At 43.7% G+C, this 22,044-nt stretch overlaps 1 protein-coding gene across 5 annotated transcripts in view; it reads left to right on the top strand.

Moving 5' to 3' along the window:
* Positions 1–21,497, top strand: part of SERTAD2 (SERTA domain containing 2) — a 110,510-nt gene extending 89,013 nt beyond the window's left edge. For 3 of the 5 annotated variants that reach the window (XM_045788110.2, XM_087863460.1, XM_045788109.2), the window contains exon 2: positions 16,247–21,497. In XM_045788110.2, the coding sequence (XP_045644066.1) occupies positions 16,251–17,180 (930 nt within the window). In that variant the 5' untranslated portion in view covers positions 16,247–16,250 and the 3' untranslated portion in view covers positions 17,181–21,497. Of the gene's footprint in view, positions 1–3; positions 798–10,767; positions 13,430–16,246 lie in introns of those variants that run through there. The other 2 variants (XM_045788112.2, XM_087863459.1) reach the window with 2 other exon arrangements.
* The last annotated feature ends 547 nt before the right edge of the window (positions 21,498–22,044 follow it).

Genomic DNA, 22,044 nt, shown 5'->3' with positions numbered 1-22,044 from the left:
GTTCTCCGGGCGCCAGGCTGGAGGGGATCCTCGGATGCGCCGGGCTCCCGATGGGTGGGGGGCGGCGTTGGGACCTGGCCAGGGCCGGGAGAGCCTGGAGGGCGGAGGAGGGGCCCGAGCGGCCGCGAGGGTCGCGGGCGCCTCGGCTAGAGGGACCTGGCCTGGTGCAGGTACCCGGAGGAGCGCTCCCTCCCACTGCTTCCCGGCCCCGCAACCCTTAGACCTCCCGGCCGGGGGCCGGGGACCCCCAGCGTACGAGGACAGATCTGCTGGGGGAAGGGCAGGGGACGGGCAGTCACGGACCCGGGTCAGGAGGGGGTCGGGAGCTAACCGGAGCCCAGCAATGGGGCGGAGGGAGCTTGGAGCTGTCGCTTTTCCAGCTGGGATGTGTGTGCGTGTTGTGGCCGTTGTGTTGTTGTGAACGTAGGAGACTTTTTTTTTTTTTTTTTTAAAGCTCGGATTGCTTGAGTGAAGGCTGGTTCACTTTTGGGTTCCGTGACCGGGTTTGCATCCAACTTGATATAGTGTGTTTCTGTGAGTTTCCCTGTGTTTTTAGCTTGAAAACATCCCTCTGTACCCTCCTTTCGCCCGTGACAAGTGAATTGATTTTGAATATATGTGTGTGTTAAACTTAACGTCTCACTGGCTTTTAAGTTAGAAATCTACAAGTCATCTTGGTGGTAACCGCCTATGACTGAAAGGGAGGGGGCTGAGGGGAGCCAGCTGTCCCTGGCCCTGGACTTTGTACCATTAAGACAGAGGGTGCCGTCAGAGGGCCATTGCATCTAGAGAAAATCGTAAGTTCTTATTTTTATTCTCGGCCATCAGTTAGTTTACCTTTAGCAGAAGTAGTGGTAATAGATTAAGATGGGAGTAGTGTTTTGGTTTTAGTCTTAAATTTCACAAAAAGATTAGGTATAGTTTGTCTTAGAATAACTTTTTGCTCTCAAACTGTTTAGTTTCAGGATGTTTTGGGTGGTAGAAAGTAAGTTTTTACAGGCACTGAATGGGGAAGGGCAGTCAGCAGGGTGAGACATACAGCCTCAGACTATAGCAGTTTTTGTCTGAATCGAACTGGGTAGCCCCAGTTAGTCTTAAGGAAGACAGTAAATGTTTTCAAGCTTTGTTCTTGAAATATGCTTTTTGATTTCCCAATATATGTTAAGAAATGTCTATAATGTGTGTAAAGAACCTAGAAGTCGTAGCAGCCAATAGGATCCCTGAGGCCTTAAGTTTTCAAAGTAGCATTTTATAATTAGGGACTAGTCTCTGACAAGATTGAAGTGGGCTCTTGGCTCCACTCAACCCCTGGAGGACAGTCCACCTGAGAGCCTCTTCATTGTTTTGCTGAGGAGGGTGAAGGGGATAGTTGCTCAGCTAACCAGAAGGCATGCCTCACTCCAGGAGCTCCTCCCATTGCTCCCACTTTTTATAGCAGTCTATTCTGATTTGAGCAAGCGAGGGTGTGCTGTGAGGGTGAAAATACCCATCAGAAGACCCAGCTTCTGGCCTGAGCAAGAATAGCTTGTTCATGGATCTCTGCTTTCATGTTAATTTTATCAGGTTTTTTTTGTAGAAAAAAAAGACATGTGTTAGAAAGTTTTCCTTGCCTCACTGATTTACTTAGAGGAATTATATGTTAATGTAAAGTTGTTTATGTCGTTCATCAAGTTTGGAAGCCCTGAAAATAATTTTTAGTCCCCCCCCATTAAAATGTACATAGCCGTGTTGCTTGCTGTCAGGTGAGAAATCCAATAAAATGGATTAGACAGCCTTTTTTTTTTCTTCCTTTTTTGACACTTAGTCTGTTCCTTGCTTTATAACAACAGGTAGGAGAGAGGACTCACATTTTAGAATACCAACCAAGTGTACAAAAAGCTGTGTCCTAAGGAACAGTGTTATTGTCGGGCAAGTGTCACAACTTCTTAGGTAACAGCTGCTCAGGCTTGTTTCCCTTAAGAACTAAGGGAAGGATATTCATTCAGGTTTTGAAATTCTTTAGGCTCCTGTTTACTGAATTGTCCCCCTTGGAAACTTTTTTAGTGAGAAACTGAGATATAAATTTTACCCAGTTGCCATGCACTGAATTATTAATAATGAGCATATAGAAAAAAGTAAAAGTTTTGCTATTTTAAAACTCACTCAAATTTATGTAACAACTGGTACTTTTGGCATCCACTATTTTAAATAATGCTCCAGTGGCAGAATAAAAGTACAACAGTACTTTAGAAAGACACATACACAAAACATAAAAAAGGTATGGGGGAGGTAAAAAATACAGACACATGCATAAAGGTTTTTTGGGGGGGGTCAAATAAAGTAGCTTACTACAAATTATCAGTATCAAATTATACTACAAGGCTACCGTCTTGTCAAAATACTTCACATTTTAATTAACTCAGAAAGGTAAAAGCTACAACAGAAACTTTTTGAGTTTGTTTTTGCTGTGGTTTCTTGTTAAAGAACACTAGTAAAAGCATGGAGCTTTATATTTCATTTATATCAGAAAAATCAAGATCACTGTCACTATATATGTAGATTAAAAACACGTAGAGATAAATATGGTATTTAGGAGTGTGAACTTTAATTCACTTGTAGAATTGTTTGAAAACTTTGTTGCTACAGAAAGTTCGTATTTATTGTAGGAGATGGCTCTAGTTGCAGTAGTTTCTTGGCCAAGGACAGAAAGAGAAAGAGAGAGGTCTCTTTGACGACTGAGTCCAAAGATCACATATATGCCAAAGGTACCAGAGGGCAAGCTTCAGTTTTAAGTGAAAAGTGGCCTTGCAGGAAGGGTAACACCTCCCTTCTTAGGTCTTTCCATTAATTATCGCTGACCAACAGAACATACAAAATTCTGCGGCCACTTGCATATGCAGAAACCATAATTTTCTGTCTCCTGTGAATATCATTACTTACACAAATGATAGAAACCCATAACCTAGGACTCCTGCTTAAAAAGTATGTGGATATTTAATTTAGTTTTAATATTCTCGAAGGAAACAGCTACTAACCAGAGTTGGCGTGTCTTAAAAAAAAAATTGTCTCCAATGGCCAGTGCAATTGGTATGAAAAGCAAACTTCTACCCTCCGTGCAGATGCTGGGAAACCCTGTGAACAGAACTGTCCCCTGGAGCGCCCATCACTCATTGTGTGGAGCAGTGTCTTTCTCCACGAGCACTGTGTGGCAGTTCATTCTTTGTATGAATCTGTGAATGGCATATGTCAGGCCAATAAGACGACATTCCTATTCTGGGTAATAAATAGATGCCTTGTGTTTTTTTTTTTTTTCTTTTTCTTTCTTTTTTTTTTTCTTGAAGATCATGAGACAAACAAAACATGCTTGGCTGTCTAAAAATTTTCATTGAAACACAAATAAATTTCAAAATAAAAACATCACAATATCTTCGAAAAACATGACTTTTAACAGGACAAAACAAATGCTTATCATTTAAACGAAGCACTTCATATAGACAATGCAAACTCCCTTTTGGAAATTCTGCTCTCTTTGTGGTCTGAGGGCTCCCAAAGCTGGAAAGGCTCATTTGTCTCCTCTCAAGGTCTTCTGTCCCTCATCTGAACTTAATTGGAAATACCTGCCAGGATTCACTGACACAGACATCACACTTTGATTTATGTATTTTAGAAATCCGGGGTCACATAAGCCGTGGTCTCTACCCATGGCCGCTCTCTGTTCAGAATGGAGTCGGCATCGGCTCGCCTGTCTGGCTTCCCCTTACACTTGCACTCTGCGTGTGCAGTGCTGGCCCTGCCTCTGAGCAGGGACGGCAGAACGAGGGGTGAGTGTGCCCGGCCCGGCGCCGCCCTGAGTGGAGCGAGCTATGCGGATGCGTGGGGTGGGGGCTGGAGGGAGGAGAGTGGAGGGCAGGGCTGGAGCCACCGTGCAACTGCTACAGCAGGTCTGACTAGTTTTAGGTGCCCAAAGGCAGCTTTGTTTCTCTAGTGACTCCAGGTAGCTGCAAACCTAAGTTCTTAAAACTAATTCATGTCTGCATTACTATCTTTTTGTCTCTCTGCAAAAACCTGTAACTTTGCAGAGGTACTAAGTGGTTCTCAGGTTTTTGCTGTAACAACCTTCATAGGCGGGTAACTGACAAGAAGCCCCCAAACCAAGCATTTTTTGTGGTTCTAGGAGTTTCATGTAGAGTAGTGAAGGGGAAGGGATTCTGGCTCTTAAACATGAACACTCATGTTTGTAGTGGGCTCTGTGAATCTGTTGAACAAAAGTAAAAAGAACTACTTGGATGTGCCATGGTCAGAAAGTTACATGCGGATATGCCACTTGCTGCAGATCAACCTTCAGCTCCTTGCTCTCCTCTCCTGGCTGGCTGCTTATCGTTCCACGCCACGCCGCAGCTCCTGGGGCTTCGAGCAGGGCTGCCGGAGTACCCCACCCTGGTGTTTAGAAGTGTTGCCGGAGTTAAACTCAGTGAATCTCAAAGTCCCAAGGTCATCTCTACACCAGAGCAGGTTTGCATAAAATTCTAGCCACACGAACGAGATAATGACGTGGCAACTGTTTTACACTGATCTTCCCTGAGTGGTTATCCCGTTTTATAATAGTACGTGATACAGATTTGCTTTTCAGATTTCTGACCTTTTTTGAGGAGAGAACCTCCATGTGCTGTTCGGTGTGTTCCCTGCTGTCACAGAGAAGTGATACAGCAGAGGTATTTCAGCTCTGTGGTCTGCAGCTGAAGAAGAAATTTTTGTGCTGCCTCTCTGCTTGTCATGAACTTGGTGATGGTCTCTTCAGAGTAGTTTTTAAAACAGGCTGATTTTTTAAAAAATATTTTTTACCACATCCAGAAATGTAAAATAAAATAGATTTCACCTGATGATGATTGTTAGCGGTCTAATGGTCACTGGTTTACAAATTAAAAGTGTGGATTCTTCAAGTGGCACCTGCCTTCTTCAGAAACTCCTGAAGATAGGCAGGCTGAATGGAATGTTAGGGGTAGCGAGTGTGGTAGGCTGGAGGCCGGCTCTCCTTAGGGATCATTGAAGAGCTTTGAAGTGTTAAGAGGTTGGTTCCTTAGAAAATAAATATTTATAACATTCAGTGTGGTACTCTGAATATTTTTATTGTCTTTGACTAAGTGATTTTGTGTTCCATGGGTCATTAATTATCAATATGCAGAAGTCCTCAGAAAGAAATATTTTACCTCAAAGTAGACCCAAAGTAATTATTTTTAAAAATGAATGGCTGGCATATTTACAAAGTATCATTCACTGTTCTCAAGTTTAGTTTGTATCCTCATTTTCTTTTCTCTACTTTGTGAATTATTTGAGTATATGATATAAAGTTTAAATTGTCTTTGTAAAACCTTATCACTAGCCTCCCTAATTCTTAGGAATAACTAAAATACACATGCTGATTCTGAGTATGGATGTCCCTTATATGGGACTGCAACATACACAGTTGAATACTGTGTGTCTTACGTGTATTTCTATTATCCTATCTTTTATGTGTCTCTTAAGTCTACTTCTATTATCCTATACCTTCAATTTTTATACTCTCATGTATGTTATGTTGTAGACATTTCTTTTAAAGAATCCAGATTTGGACCATACAGTACAATGTTCAGTTTTACTCATTAAGGAAATAAAAAAAATAACTAGACTGCATGTGGAAGTTAAAAGATGAAATATGTTCTATATTTTATAACATGTCTTCTTTAAAATGATTTTTCACAGTAATAAAGCATTCTGAATTTGAACACAAAGAAGATTAAAAACTACTCATTGTCTGTAAGAAACACTTCTATAAAAACGCTTCCTGATGTAGTATACATACTTAGTTTCTGTTAGTTTCATTCAGTGGCAAGTAGTTGGCTAACAAAACCTGGAAGGCAACCTTTTGTATAACTAAACGTACAGTGTTATTTTATGCAGATTCATTCTAACAAATTACATTAGCCTGTGTTAGTGTGACTTTTATAGATCTGATGGCCCTCTTTTTTAAAAATACAGAAAACTGTCACTTACTTTTGGCAAAGCATTTGGTTTCTACCCTAAGCCTTTTATTCCCCCTGACATTGTTTATTATGGGTCTCCAATGTGAGGGGAAAAACAAGGTATCTTTGGGGAAAAGACGCTACAGAAGGGTTGAAACCAGAATCCCATCCAAGCAATTATAAATACAGGAGAAAAAAATATTTTCATTATGCACGGGAATGGGGGTGGGGCAAGGCTGGCTAGCCTTTACAGGCACATTATCTTAAGAGAAAGAAAGAAATTAAAATCTAAGAGTTTTTTTTCCTTAATTGATAATGAGTCTTTAGATTCAGCATGTTAAAGATGTTCCTGACACCAAATTAGCATGAATTAGCATCATAATTTAAATGATTATAATAAATTATTATAAATAGTATGTTTATATTTACAAAGTTTCAAATGGAAAGATCGGTGATAATAGTTAATTGCTTATGGACATTATTATGGAACATACAACAACATAGAACCTCAACTTGTAATTTCAGTAGAAAAAAATTTCAGCAGGTAGTTACACAGTAACTGGTTTCATTATCTCTCTAAGGTCAACTTTGTTACATTTTACAATTAAATGGCTCCTCCCCGATATCCTTTATGAAGTTTTCCCAAATAACTGCCTGAAGCCGTATCTGTTCAGTGTGGAAGTACTTTCCTTTTCTTAAGAAGCAATAGGATTATTGAAGGCTTTTCAATAGTGGTAAAATTCTTAATGCTAACATTGAGACGAACTCACTGTGTGGTTGGGAGTCCACTTTAGGACCTCCACTGGCAATTTTGAACTGTTGGCTTTTCCAAGTCCTCACCTTATGACTTGGGTTTGTATGTTTGTTGTTGTTGTTGTGTATTCTCCCTTCAGGAGTCCTCCAGGGGTTTTAACCATGGTTTTTGAAACATCATTGTCACATACATAGGCAGCAGCCTTTTCTATGTACGGTATTTTCAGAGTCTGAACCATAGTATAACATAATTTAGTTTGGTCTTAGCAAGGCTCTTGGCTTGCTTAGCACTGTCCTGTGGAGACTGGAATTTGGGAACAGTCTCGGAGGGGTGTATACTTTGAGAGATCTATAGGTGGAATTGCAGTAGTAATCAGACTTCAGGCGCGCCTTATTGCTCTGCTGCGCCCCCTTGTGGCTGGATGTGATGTGCTGTCTTTCAGAGTTTGAAAGGGGTTGGCGTGTACTGGGCTTGCTTGTTTACATGGAGCATTAGTAGCTTTCTTCTGTGTAAACTAAACTATCAAGTTATAGAATAGTTCTCGCTGAGGGTGTAGATAATTTATTGTGCTTATTCAATTTTTTGAATTCGTAGCATTTTAAACATATGTATTGATGTGTTGCGTTTTTAACTTTTTATTATGGAAAATTCCAAACACTCAAAAGTAGAGGAAGAGTGTAATGCATCCCCTTGTACTTATTACCCAGTTTCAACAGTTGTCAACATTTTGTCAGTTTTGTTTCATCTATGTGGCCAGTTTTGTTTTTCTAGAGGATTTAAAAGCAAATCCAGGCATCATATATTGATTATGTTTTTGTTAAACTGAAGTTCAGAATCCGTATATTTTGGCTTGATCTTTTACTTTAAGGGTATGGTGCTTTTAGCCAGAATCCTTAGGTAAAATGAAATAATTGTTAGCATTTCCACTGTCTTTGGAAGAAGGCGACTGGTGTCCCAGCTTAAGAGTTAGTTAGCTTTAAAACCTAAAATTCCCAACTGGTAGAGGAACCAATTAGACAGGATATTAGAAACATTTTATCCTACTTAACAGTTACATTCGACAAAGCCCATTTTTCTTTCCAGATGTTTATTAACAAGGCCATAATATAGTCCAAAGAAATAGTTACTTGAAACATTCTCTCCCAGAATTTGAGTCTGGTTTGCCTACTAAATGCAGTTAGTTGTTAACGTTTAAATTTTTCCTTTTCCTTTTCCAAGAGAAAAGATGATATTTGACAAACCAGCAGTGTCTGAAACGGTCTTCAGTTTAATGGGAGCATGGAAGCAAAAATCCTGAGAGGGAAAGCTAGAGTGTCTTGAAACGTGGACTTTAGGAGACATTCCCAAACAGTAAAAGTGTTTTTGTTTTTATTTATTTAGTTTAGTTTAGTTAGAGGTGGACTTCCTGGCCGAATTTCGGTTTTCTCTCTGGGCTTTAAGGCGCTGTCAGCAAAGCAGAGCGGATTGTTCCCTGGGTCTCCGTGGAAATGCGGCGTGATGAGCGGCGAGCAGCCGGTGCGGTGCCCCGCGGCCCCGAGCCCCCTGCGCAGCGGGGAGAGCCGGGAGGAGGCGCCGCCGCAAACAGTGGTGTCGGGTTACAGCTGCAGAATAGCGCCCGAGCGCGCCTAACTGGCTTCATCTAGTGACTGGCTTCATAATTACATTGCTGATTTGTTAGGGAAGGCTTTGTCTTACTTACCAATTAGCATGGATGTTACTGCAGGGACCTCATCCTGGATGAGCTTTGGTCTTTTTTTGTTTTGTTTTGTTTTGGTCTGTTTAAAAAAAAAAAAAAAACCTTTCCCGAAGCAGGCAGCTTTAGGGGTTCTGTTACTAACACTCCCCCGGGCTTCTGGGAGTCCTTACCCTGTCTGTAAATAAGCGGAGAGGCTTTCTCCCCATTGGAATTTTGCCCCTGTTTCCGCCATTCCCTGAGGCCAGAGGCAGTCACTTTGGGGTCTGAAGGCAGCCTTTGGGAGGGCTGATTCCACACACACGCCCCCCTTTCTGCACCCTCCCGATCTCCCCCACCCACGCCCGCACTGGGGGGGTCTGTCCCCACTGCGAGGAGCCGCGTGGTGCATGGCACAGCCGTGGATAGTGAGCCCTTGGACGACTGGGCCTGTTTCTGTTCGCTGTTTCTGTGATCCTCCCCCCCCCAACCCCCCACCCCCTCTACCACGTCCTTTTCAGGGTGGCCTTTTTGTTCTCCGGGTGTGTTTTGTTGTTACGGGGGGGGGTGTTAGAAGCATAGACATTATCAGATTTCTGAGTCCTGTGTGTTTTTTAAGGTGTAATATTTTAACAGTGTAGAAAGTTGTCTAAGCAAATGTGGCTTCCCCCCATTGAAGTTGGATCGGGCTTTTCCTTCCTGCCTGGGGGTTGCTGTGTGACAATCTGACAGCGGAAGAACCATTTCTCAGAGTTCTGCCCTGTGGCTGGTGGGAGGTGTCCTCTCTCAGGCACAGAAGCTCTCTGTTTGGACCACCTCAAACACAGGATCCAGAATGCATCTTAAGGCAAGTATTTGGGGTGAGAAGAGAAATGAGAATATTCCGTGTCTCAGAAGTTGTTTCAGAGCCAGTTCTCTGGCCGGCCTCTCTCTGGGTCTTGGAAGTCTGTCACACACAATAATTTTGCCAGGGGCACTCCTTCCTTCTACCACTACCCCCAAAAGAAACTGAAAGAATGTGTGTGTTTCCACTCAAAGGGCTGTGGGTTTTGGCAGCACAGGATGTCAGATGAGGAAATAGCCCCTGCTAGCCTTTTCGAAGACACTTGTCACACATTTTCTCTTAGCTGCTTTTTTCTTCAAATGAGGTTGATCCATGAGGACAAACCATTGTTCTGAATTGTTGGCATCACTGTATATGTCTCATTTTTATGATTTTTAGTGTCAGCATTGGTACTTCTGTACCCTTCAGCAGCCACTGGTCACATTGGAGGATGTAGTTGAAGAGATTAAGGATATGGCTTCTCACAGCTCCCCTTTGAACTGGGAGCCTTTTTCTTGAGAGCTATTAACTCGTGTTTTTAAAACATTTTTATTAAAGTACAGCATGCATACAGAAACATGCACAGATCCTAAGCCTATAGGCTGGTGACCAGCTCCCCGGAAGCCGCGGCCCCCTTGGAACTACCCTTTCCTGACTGCAGACACCATGGCTTAGCTCTGCCTCGTTAACCGACTTTTAAAACAACATGTCACTTAATCGTGAAGCCTGCTACACTCCCGAGAAGGGAAAACGGTGGCTTTCTAGTTTTTATTTACCGGTACAAAAGGAAATTGGAACAGGCTCTTGAAAATGTGCACAGGTTTGAACCCATTGGGCCTTGAGGTGTTTTGAAGTAATGATTTACACCCTTTTTTGACCAGCACATAGTCAGAAAGTCAGCCCTCACGGTGGGCTGAGGAGGCTTCCCATTCAGGCCCCCCACAGGACCCAGCAGGGATGCTGCCCACAGGAGCAGCACTGCCTTCCGTGGGCCTGTCTTTGGGAGGCCACAGAGGGCTGTGGAAAGCCTGCAGGTTAAAGCAACGGGTTGTGGGGGTGGGGGGATGACAGACGTAGTAGTTTGCAAAAGTAGATTTAATATTCTTAATTTAAATTTAACACTTATTTTTGACAGTTTAAATAGGGGAGAGGGTTTTTTTTTTTTTAATTTTAAGGCATAGCTTTTAAAAAGTTGAAACATTGAGTTAAAGAGAACTTTTTGGGTTTTTTTTTAAGTTTGCATTTTGTCCTTAATGCCTTAAAAGCTATGAAATGTTAGCCTTTTAACACACAGGTAACACATAGGTATTGTTTCAGTTCCTTTTTGGATGCTGGGCTTAAGGCGTCACTATCTTGCACTCTAAGATCACAGCAAGAAGAATCTGGGTCCCACTGAGCCGGTGGGATCTGATGTATCAGGCTGAGAACCTGGGCTTTACCATGAAAACTGAGCTGAAGACACCTTAATTCTGCATAGAGCTTTTTTTTTTTTTTTTAATGTCAGTTGTCAGTTGCCATTGCAAAAACTCTGTTCATTTCTTTTTTTTTTTTTTCTTACTTGCTTAGACACAAATAGGGAAGACCTTTGGACTCCAGATTAATTGGGTAAAAATATCCACAGGCTTAAACATGAAATGGCTGGATGCGAAAAAGAGGAAGTTGTGGTTCTGGAAATAGGGTCCCCAGACCAGCATTACCTGGAAACCTGGAAAGGCATTCTTGGGTCCCCCACTAGACCTGCTGAATGAGAATCTTGGGGCTAGGGCGTCAGCATTCTTTGTTACAAGCCCTTGAGATGAGTCGGATACTCACCCAAGTTTGAGGAGTGTGAAAGGCATTCACAGCCTTCTGAGCTAAGGCTTCCCTGCCTACCGGATGTGCCTCAGTCCCACCACTTTGCCTTACCCACGTCCCACCCCGTACAGCTGTCACCTCTGAGGTCTGTTCAGTTCTCCTCTTTCTCAGACCCTCCCTCCCATGCACAGTTCACACTCAGGGACAAAGACAACACACATCTCTGTGTCTTACAGTTCTCTGGCTGTCCCTCAGAGTCTTTCCTCATTCTTTCCATTTCCACTCATTTAGTCAGCTACTGTTTATGGGGCATCTTCTGTGTGTCCGGGACCGCCCAGTCCTGAGGATACAGAGATGAATGAGACTGAGTCTATGCCCTCATGGGGCTTACTGTCTGGATTAGGAAACAGGCATTAAGTGACAATTACACCTTAAATTTAAATCTCAAATCCTGTCTCCAGAAATCTTTTCTGATCACCCCAGCTCATAATAACCTCAGACGCCTTGCTATGGGGAGTCAGTCAAAATCTGGAAGTGTAGGGGCGCCTGGGTGGCTCAGTCGGGTAAGCAGCCAATGCTTGATTTTAGCTCAGTTCACGATCTTAGGGTCCTGGGATCAGCACCACATCCAGCTCTAGGCTTAGCGGGGAGTCTGCTTAAAGATTCTCTCTCCCTCCCCCTCCGCCTGCCCGCACCCCCCCTTTCTCTTAAATAAATAAATAAATCTTAAAAAAAAAATCTGGAAGTGCCAACACCCCCCCCCATAGTGAGGTAATATAGGCCCCTGTGTTGTCCTTTTTCTTCTGAGGAGTGTTCTAGTGACCCTTTGTTACTTTTGATCATTTGCACAAGTAGATTGCAGCTTTTGAGGGCAGGGTCCTTTCTGAAGAAAGTTGTGCAATTGAAAGCCAGGTTTGGTATATAGAGTTGTATTCGGTATTAAACTTACTAGAAAACTCCGGAAGAGAAGTTTTCATTCATATTGCTACTTATGAGTTTTGCTCTTTATTTTCAAAGCTCAGTTTGCTGTAGTAAATACTTGCTAAAATTTATGCTAAGAAAATCAGGATGCTAGGAGTTCGTTCCTAACAGGTTTATTGGAAAGAAGGGTGTTTTATCATGAACCTTATATTAAGAACCACCAAATATCCAAGAGAAGTGGTTGGTTTTAGGCTTTAGGCTCCTGTCCGGAGAGGTGGAAAATGGAGGAAGCAACCACATCCTTCCTCCATGTGTGGGGGGGGTCTCTCACCAGCTCTGAAGTTGAGGGTCTGTTTTGGATCTTTGAAAAATTGGGTAGAAGACGTGTGTTTTGAGCTGAAGTCTTCCCAAGCCAAGAGAGGAGACAAAGAGGGGTGTCAGGTCTCCAGATGGCCTAGAAGCCACACTTGTCACAAGCCCCTCCTTTCGGTGAACTTCAGGTGCATATTCCCGGTGTCGGTGTCAGTGCTCCACAGCCACAGGGCCTCCGGGGCAGGAACAGCCGAACACCCTCTTCTCCAGTGTTACCTTGAAGCCCTTAATGAGGCCCAGCCACCGCTTTGAGCTGCAGCCTAGTGAGGCCTTTTAAAAGGTCACGTGCCTCTCCAATAGCCTGCTTTAAAGAGCTATTGTGATTTTCGTAGCCTGCCCGAGGAAAGAGGCTTCTGAGGAGCTGCCGAGCCTGGCTTCGGCCAGCCGGCCAGCCGAGCTCCAGGCCCAGAGACACCATTTGGCTTTTTGCCCTTGGGTTCTTGAGTGGCTTGTCTTTTCTTCTTTGAACCGTGCCCTGCTCCAGGAGGTGGTCATTAACACCCGCAAGGAGAGTGAGAGTTCTCAACCCCCCCCCCCCCAGGAGCTGGAGGCCCCTTTCCAGCGTGGTCAGTGGGAAGACTTGACTCAGACAATGTGTTAAGCAAATTCTGGAAAAACTTGAACCTTTAAAAATGTTTTAAATCTAAAGTCTTTAAGTGAAAATGTGGACTTGATTTTATTATGTTGCATTTTTTTCCTTTCTATAAAAATTTCGATAGAATCAGGATTACAAATCGGGATTGTGTGCGTTTTGCAATCTCACTGGGTGTGTGGAGCCAGTTTTGCCTCATAAAATGCTATAGAGAAATGAAGGCAAACCTGCTTTCAGACACTCTATCATGGGTTCTTATTTACACGTCTGAAAAGCATCCAAGCTTCGATTTGTCTATCCTGCTCACAAATTTTGCTTACAAGGGTCTTCCTCCTTCCCCTTCCAGCATTACAACATCTTATCAGGCTGTTCCTAAATCATCAGGATTATCATACAGCTATGACCAGCTGGATCATTCTAATTGGAAATTAAGTGCTTCTCACATTGAAATCTCTCCGAAAACATCGCCACTGATCTCCTTCAGCTGTGGGAGTTCTGCTAAATGCCTAGTACTGCATGCTTGGTAAATATTCAAGTTTTATGGATTCAGTGATAATTTCTAGAGAAGTAATCCTTATTGAGAAAGTTATTGAGAGAGTTCTATTGTTTATTCTGGCAACAACTCTTTAAAAGACAACCCTATATTGATGGCTAAAAGAAAAAGAAAGTCTACACCGTCTTAGCTGTTCCCTCTCCTCCAGAAAACCAGTAAAAATTCCAAGTGGCAGTGAGCTTGCTGGTTTGTTTTTAGTTGTTTGTTATTTGTTTTTGGTTTACATTTTGGGACAGTGCTTCTCAAACTTTTTGTGATGAAGAACCTTCTTGTTTGTTTTTTCCTTCTTCATAGATAAATACTTCAGTAAAATATAAAAATACTAGAGAAATGAAATTAAAGTGCAAAGACAAAAATAGAAGCGTCGTTTTAGAAATTAGATTTACAGACTTACAATTACTCTGCAAATTTGCTGTAAATGTTTCTAAATAATACAGTATCTCTGTTTAACTCATCATGGGCCAGTAACAGTTCACAGACTGGCACCTTCTACAGACCACACTTTGAGCAACGCTGTTTTAGGGTGGCTTGTCTGCATTTGTGTCCTCTCACAGAGATTTACATGTATTGGGTACGATTACATTATAACCCATACCATAAACCATCTAACAGCTTTATAGTAAGAATTAAATGCACTTGGTGAGCTCTTTGGCAAAAGTGAAATTTTCCTAGAAATGAATATTTAAATGCTTAAGTTTTAGGCAGATACAAACAGTATAACTGTTTCAAAACACAGTCGTCCTGTAACACTTCTCAGGCATAAAGGAGAAAGTGTTTTGTAATGTGAAATGAAATCACCTCCTCTCTGATTCACACTCAAGTTTAAATGAGCACAGATACTTTAGATAGGAAATGTTCTATGCAAAGTATATTTACAAATGAGACTTTTTAGCATGAAACAGTAGGAAATGTTTTTGTCATGTGAAGTGGTAGATACAAGAGTTATTACCACCATATCTTCCTTGCCTCAGAGAACATTGTGGGACTGGTCTTTGGTTCTTGTGATTGACATCCATTTTCTTAATGTTTCCATGAGGGAAAGTGTTCCATACAAGTAACTGTACATTCTTTATGAACATTAACAAATCCTCAAGCTGACTCTGACGTTGCTGGGTTTCAGCTGTCCTTCTCTCCTGGGGACTGAGGCGTGTGAAGGCGGTCACTGCAGGTGGAACTCATGTGTTTGTCTGCTTGGTGGTGGCGGTGGGGGTGAGGGGGGAGGCCGGGCAGCGTGGCCTTCCTTAACAAAGTGTGGCAGGGAAGATCTGTGAAGTTTTATTATGGTCAGCCTTATTCCTTTAGGATGAGTCTCAACTCAAAATGATAATGAGGTGTAGGAGACGATATTCAGCCCCTTGAAGACCAGGCTTTATTCATTTGCGGGACTACCCACTTTCTCCCACTTTCTGGCAGAGTGCCCAAGACAGCATAGATGCAGAATGAGTAAAATATAAAGGACTGAATGAGGCTTCATGAAAATCAGCAGAAGCAATTCAGTAAAAAGGCAAGTCGCTTTTAGAAGAAAAATTGGATAAGTACAAACTACTTGTGTATATGAAGATATCAGTGAGTGAGTGGCACTGAGGAGGGGATTAACTCTTGCCTATGGGGAAGTGCTACAGAGGTGGAGGGGAGGCGGGGAGCAGGCACAGGCCTGGTGTAATGAGAACCACATCTCCTGGTCTGGACGGCAGAAGAACAACTTTCTTGATTAAATGGTTAGCAGGTGAGCTCTATGGGGCGAAGACCAGTGGGCTTGCAGTTGTTTTGTTTAGACGGTAGAAGTTCTGAAAGGAAGGACCACTCTCCAGAAGGTGTAACCAGCCGAGGGGGTCTTCACTGAGGCCAGAGCAGGCAAGGAGGTGGGGGCAGCAGGCGAGGTGGGGCAGGAGTTAAAATTCGAGCCATTCCCAAATGCTCAAGGTCTGAGATATGAGGTGGTTGTTTTTTTGAAATACGTATATATCTCTGGAATCACAGTAGGTATTTTGTTATGAAATGGCTCACGTTACTCAAACAGTAATGCTTATAATCAGAACAAATTACTTTTAAATTCGTCCACTTGCGTTCAGACGTAACAGTATGCAATCAAATTGAGGCATTGGAACTTGGGCTGGGAAAGCCACATTCCTCCACTTTCTTCTAGGCTGAAAAGCGGTGGCAGCTCCTTCACTGTGGTCATTTAACACAGGCCAAGTGCTTCACCACATGTCACCAAACAGGCAGAAAAGCTCTGTGCATAATGAGGAAGGAAAAGGCATTTTGAAAGCACACATGGTTCTACCAAAATTGTCCGTGCCCTCCTCCCTCCTTCTCCACCTTGGTTCTTTTAATCGTTCAGGATGTGTTCAAGCTGTAATCTGTGACACCTTTATCTGTTAGGTCATAGCATTGCAAGTGTTTTCTTGGGCGTTAAAAATAAATCTGTTTGGGGGAGGGAAATTGAACCTGCATGGTAATGTTAGGCAAGCGAACGCAAGCGCACGAGTGGAGAAAGTCAAAATCATGGTTTCCATGGTAACGTTTAACTTGTCTGTGTCGTACACATTTCTCAAGAAATACATTCACCAGACTACCTAGTGATAAAAATTGCTCCACCAGCATACAAAGGTAGATTTCCCACTGCTCTCGCATTCTAAAAGCTCTTCCCCCAATTAATGCATCTCTTCTAACCAACCTTGGCCTAGGAACTCCAGTCCAACTCCTGACCTCCGAATCAGCGTCTTGTTTAGGCTAGAAATTAGTTTTCATGTGATTAATTCCACTTCCTTCCTTCCTCCTGTGCAGATATATGTTGGGTAAAGGAGAAAAACGGAAGTTTGATGAGCATGAAGATGGGCTGGAAGGCAAAATCATGTCTCCCTCCGATGGTCCATCCAAGGTGTCTTACACCTTACAGCGCCAGACTATCTTCAACATTTCCCTTATGAAACTCTACAACCACAGGCCCCTCACCGAGCCCAGCTTGCAAAAGACCGTTCTGATCAACAACATGTTGCGGCGGATCCAGGAGGAGCTCAAACAGGAAGGCAGCCTGAGGCCGGTGTTCGCCGCCGCCGCCTCGCCCCCGCCCGACTCGCTGAGCGACAGCTACCGGGAGGCGCCGCCCGCCCTCAGCGCCCCCGCGCCGCCGCCGCCCGCGCTCGCCGGCGACCTCGGAAGCACTACGCCCCTGGAGGCCTGCCTCACGCCCGCCTCGCTGCTCGAGGACGACGACGACGACACGTTTTGCACTTCCCCGGCCGCGCCGCCCGCGGCTCCCGCCAGACTGTCGGCGCCAGCGCCGCCGCCGGAGAAGGACAGCTTCTCCTCCGCCCTGGACGAGATCGAGGAGCTCTGTCCCACATCTACCTCCCCAGGGGCCGCCGCGGCCGCGCCCGACAGCTCCAGAGGGGGCGCCGGCGCGCCGGGCGGCCCGAGGCCCGACGACCCGAAGCTGATGGACTCTCTGCCCGGGAACTTTGAAATCACGACGTCCACGGGCTTTCTGACGGACCTGACCCTGGACGACATCCTGTTTGCCGACATCGACACGTCCATGTATGACTTCGACCCCTGCACGTCGGCGGCGGGGACGGCCTCCAAGATGGCCCCGGTGTCGGCCGACGACCTCCTCAAGACTCTGGCGCCCTACAGCAGTCAGCCGGTGGCCCCGAGTCAGCCTTTCAAAATGGACCTCACGGAGCTGGACCACATCATGGAGGTGCTGGTCGGCTCCTAAGAGCCCCGGACCGGTGCCCGCGCCGCCCAGACCCTGCGAGTGTCCCCGCACCCCACAGCTCTCCGCACTGTGCATGCGCCCTTGCTTGCCTTTTTCAGAGAAAAGGATCGTTTTACACAAGGATCACACTAGTTTTTGCTTTGAGCAGAGTTGGAGTGCCTTCATCCACGTATGACCACTTTCAATATGCTTTTGTGAGTGGTTCTCAGAGACCCACTGCCCTGGAATAGGAAAGAATACATTGGAAGACTATGTTGCTGTGCTGAATGACAAAAATAAACAGTCCAAGCGAAGCACAAGGAATAAGTTGGAAAAGCTGTAAATTGCATGTGCATATTTGTCTATTTTTTCTATAAGTTTTATTGCAAGAGGTAAAAAGAGAAAATTATATATATATATATTATTTAGATAATCTCAGTACCTTTTCTGGCATTTTCGCCCTGTATAGGTTGACTTGGCAATTCAGCCTTTTTAGAGGCATTAACTACTCCTCCTAAGTGTTGCATTTATGTGGCTGTTTAGAAACTGCTGCCCAAATTTATTTTATATTTTTGTACAGATTCTGCAGTTTATGATATTGTTTTTCTAAAAACAAATGCTGTTTATACATATGAGATAGCTATTTTGATAGGATTTGCTCACATAGTTCCTGCAAACTTCACATGTACAAGTTGCACTTGTACTTTTATAGAGTTGTAATGTTTTATATGTGTTTGGTGCAAAGAGAAAATTGGATCAAATTAATCCGCAGTTGATGTCCCCAAATGCAAACACACACACACACACACACACACACACACACACACTGCTTTAAGAAAGGGCCAGGCGATATCACACCCAAATTTCACAGGCACCGACCCCCTGGCATGAACACCCGCCAGCACTGTGACTTCCAAAGCCAGAGCCACGTCTGCTCATCAAACTTGCATTAAGCAGTTGGCGGGAGATGGCCGTGGAGCTGGGGGAGAAGGGGTTGAAGTGATGGTTCTCTTTAGCTCCCTCTCTTGAGGGGAAGGCTACCGAATACTCACTGTATTTATGCCAAGTTTGTGCTTTTAATTGTTCTTATTTTTTTAAACAGAAACCCAGATCTTTCCCTTTTGGCATAATTTTTACGATGACCTGAAATTTTACATGAGAACAAAATTTTCTGAAAAGTAACCGACCTCTTCGTAGAACTAAACCCTATTTGCAATGCCTAGGGCTCACAAGGAAGAAACTACCCCAGAAGGCATCCACTGTGTTGCTCAATTGTCTTTTCCAGCTTCCCTTCCCTAGAGCTTTTGTTCCCTCTGTTGCTAAGTGCTGAAAATGGCATCTTCATGATCACCGCAGTGAGCACAGCTCACCTCGGCCCAGCCTGGGATGCTGTCGTGTAACATCCGTTGGCTCTTGAACCTGGAGTTGGTACCATTATGTCACAGCTTCCAATCTGGTTGCTTCCTTGAATCAACTGCTTTAGCTACACTTTACAAGGCTCTTTTACCCAAATACACAGATAGGACTTTCTATGCATGTTCCTCTTCCTTCCCCCTGCTTCCCCTCCACCCCACCCCCATCCCCACCCCCAGGACACTTGAGAAGTAGCTTTTTACTCCTAGTGGTGTACATTTAATTTTAAAACATTTGCAATGTATCATGCTTGTTGCGGAAATTGTTGATGGCCTTTTCGTTTCAGTTTTTTTCTTTCTTCCAATGGTACTTTAGCTGGTTACAACCTATATTGTTGAAATGCAGATGGCTTCTTTAGGAATAACTTTTATATTTATTTAAGAATTTTTAAATTATGGGATTTGTGTTATTGTTGTTGTCTTTGTTGTTGGTCATTTGTCAATATTCAGTCACCAGTTCTGCTCACTTCTTGCCATGGATAAAATTGAGTCTTTCTGGCCAATTAAAAAAAGACAGCTTTATAAAATGGCACTTTAAACAAGCCATAGATAGTTTTATTTTTATAGTGCACATGGCAAAGCAAATACATTTGTGATGAAGGAACTGCTCATTTAAGCAAAAGATTCGTGTATGATATGATTAAATTTTTGTATATTTGAATTTACTTTCCCCCCCACTTGAATGTGTTTTCAAAGGCTAATCGTCCACTCAGTAGAGCAGTGAGAAATGCATCAAGTTGCTCTTGTTCTCCTACAAGCGGCCTCCACCTGGACACCTCTCCCTGCCGCAGATGTGGCATTTCCTTCGATAGGACCAGGGACTATCTAGTCGAGGTGAGGCCTGTTGTAGATGCTTCCGGTGTCACTGTGCCTGTCCATTCTAAGAGCTTCCTTTTCCTGTGGAGAACAAGTCAGCCCAGGCACCGTGCTTCTGATAACCGGAGGCCCCGGCAAACTCCCCGCACGCCGCACACACATACATACGTATACAGACACAATAGTGTTGATTATTCTGAACAATAACAGGGTAAGGCGGTTGATTTGCCATTGTTAAAAACTGATTTACAGTAACTTAGAACAACTGTACTTTGGTTGGATTAGCAAATCGTGTGTTTAAACAAATCCCATATGTTGGGCAACAGTTCAAATAAGCGCAGCAAAGTGTTGCCCAAACATGGTTCTCTGACTCTCTCGTATTTGTAAGGCTGGGCTTCAAAATCAAAACAAAACCCCCCAACAACAGCAGTTAAGTAAATGCTTTTTAACGCTGGACACCCTTGCCGTACATGCTCGATATTCAAGGTCTGTTGAGGAAGACGTGGGAAATTAGGGGCCCATTTTCAACGAACAAAAACATCAAGTGTTCAAGTTACCGTTGTCTTATTTTCACAAAGCGACGGCCCAGTGGGGAAGAATGCGGGCCTGGGTGCGATCTCCAAGCCCCAGTCTGAGTGTGGGATGTGCTTCCAGATGCCACCTGGCTGTCGTGCCTTCCCCCTTTCTAAAGGACGTGGTGTGGCACTCGGAGTCAGGCAGGCGGTTTGAGGTGCCTTTATGAGAAAGACGTGCTGGGTGGGGCTGGGAGAGGAAAATTATTGACAGTGATGTGCAATGAAATGACAAGATGAGAGCAGAATCATAAGAGCTTTGAATTTGAAGTGATTTTTTTCATAAGTTATTTATTCCTTTTTTTTTTCTGTGTAAATATATTTATTTTACTGTGGAGCTCTAACAACATCTGGATCGTACCATGTGCAGAATGTATGGTAGGAATGTATTCTCTTGTAGGAATGTCAGTCTGTGTTCCAAGGGGGTCCGAGCCAGACCCCTGGATCTTCTCACTGTATGCACCGTCCACATTGAGTTTTCTCCTCTTCTCTAATGTAGGTCTATTCGAAATATGCAAAGGGTATGGATAAGGAATGTTTTAATACCTCCAAATTTTTAAGAAAATCAAGCATCAAAGGGTTGATATTTTTAAACTTTTTTTAGTAACACTTTCTCTTGATGACAGAAGGGGCAGCCACACTGACACCCTCGTTCACACCGAAGGGTGAGAACTAGCAGAGCCTCCGCTACACCTCGAGTGTCTTGATCAATTGAGCTTTTTATTGCTGTATCCCCGTGGAGTATCCCAACTGCCCTGAGGTCGATCAAGGAAAATTTCTTAAATAAATAAGCTCCAAAGAGCCAAAGTATCATCTTACAGATCGTTTTTAAAGCTTAAATTTATTAACCACCTTTGTGGTAAACAATGAATTATGAATACCACAGGGCAGCCTTCTTAAATGACAGATGTAAAAAAAAAAAAAAAGACTCTACTTTGTGCAGCGATTGTTACCCTCTATATGAATTGTCTTAATTTCAAAACCTTGCTGTTACAAATTAGACCTTTATACATTTTCTGAAAATACTGAAAAGAGCATATTTAACCTGTTCTGGTTGTGAATGGTTAATTTCCTGTAATTGCCGAAGGCAGCGAGGTGTGTGCGTCCTGCTTGTGTACGATTGTTCTTAGTGCTTCTAAGAATGAGTCTAAATGGTTCTTGAAAATTAGCCAGGATCAAATGCTATTGCAGACAAAGCCAATAAAAATTTCGGACATGTTTTAGGGATAACAAGTTTGGAAGAGAAGTGCAGTCCAGACACGCAAACAAGATTTTGGAAAAGATGTACATAGTGACATGTTTGGTGCATGGTTTTTGAGGAAGGCTTTTGTCAAAAAGGAGGTGTAACCTTTCCCCCACAGACCTGAGAGCTGTGCCTTTTCTATGCAATATTACAGACGTTACATCAGAACCCAGATAGCTGTACTCACATGTAGGTTTGGGCTGTAATCTAAACAATTGAACAGATGAAATGTACATGGAAATGAGCAGTCTTACTTTTGTAGTTTTATATTATACAATAAACAGTTAAAAGATGAGAGAGGTGTGTTTGCAGTTTGCTTCTGACTGGAGCACAACCAGCTCGGGTGTCACAATTAGCTTGTGTGAAGGAACAGCCCACACTCGGCCTGTACCGGGGTTGGTGCCGTTGACCTACTCGCACTGTCTTGGCCTCAGGAGCATCTTTTCCTCCCGTTTCTCCCCCTGCCTCCTGGACCCTTCTTGACCTCCTGGTTCTCACTTCTCTTCCCCAGCTCTCTCTTTCCCAGTGGGATCCAATCCACTCAGGATGACGACAACTTGTTCGCAGCTCCTGCCTCTCTCCCAAGCTCTGGAGTTAAGTATTTGCCACGCGTGGCCATCTCACACTCACCGTGTTTCCCTTGGGCCTCCCTCCGGTCCCAGCCACTCTGTTCCCCAACGTCCATGCTCCCTGGCTGCCTCCTTTCCATCCTGCCACAGCCTCCCCAACCCCGGCCCTCTTCCCTACTTGCCTCGACTACTGCAGCTGCTTCCTATCTTACTGTAACTGCCGCAGCGGTGTCTTTAACATCCTTGCTGCTCTCGTTACAGAGGACCAGTGGC

The sequence above is a fragment of the Ursus americanus genome, chromosome 7 (assembly GCF_024610735.1).
Source record: "Ursus americanus isolate L20-20 chromosome 7, mUrsAme1.1.p, whole genome shotgun sequence".
Lineage (NCBI taxonomy): Eukaryota > Metazoa > Chordata > Mammalia > Carnivora > Ursidae > Ursus > Ursus americanus.
The sequence above is the reverse complement of the archived record's forward strand: the minus strand, read 5'-3'. Positions and strand labels throughout refer to the sequence as shown.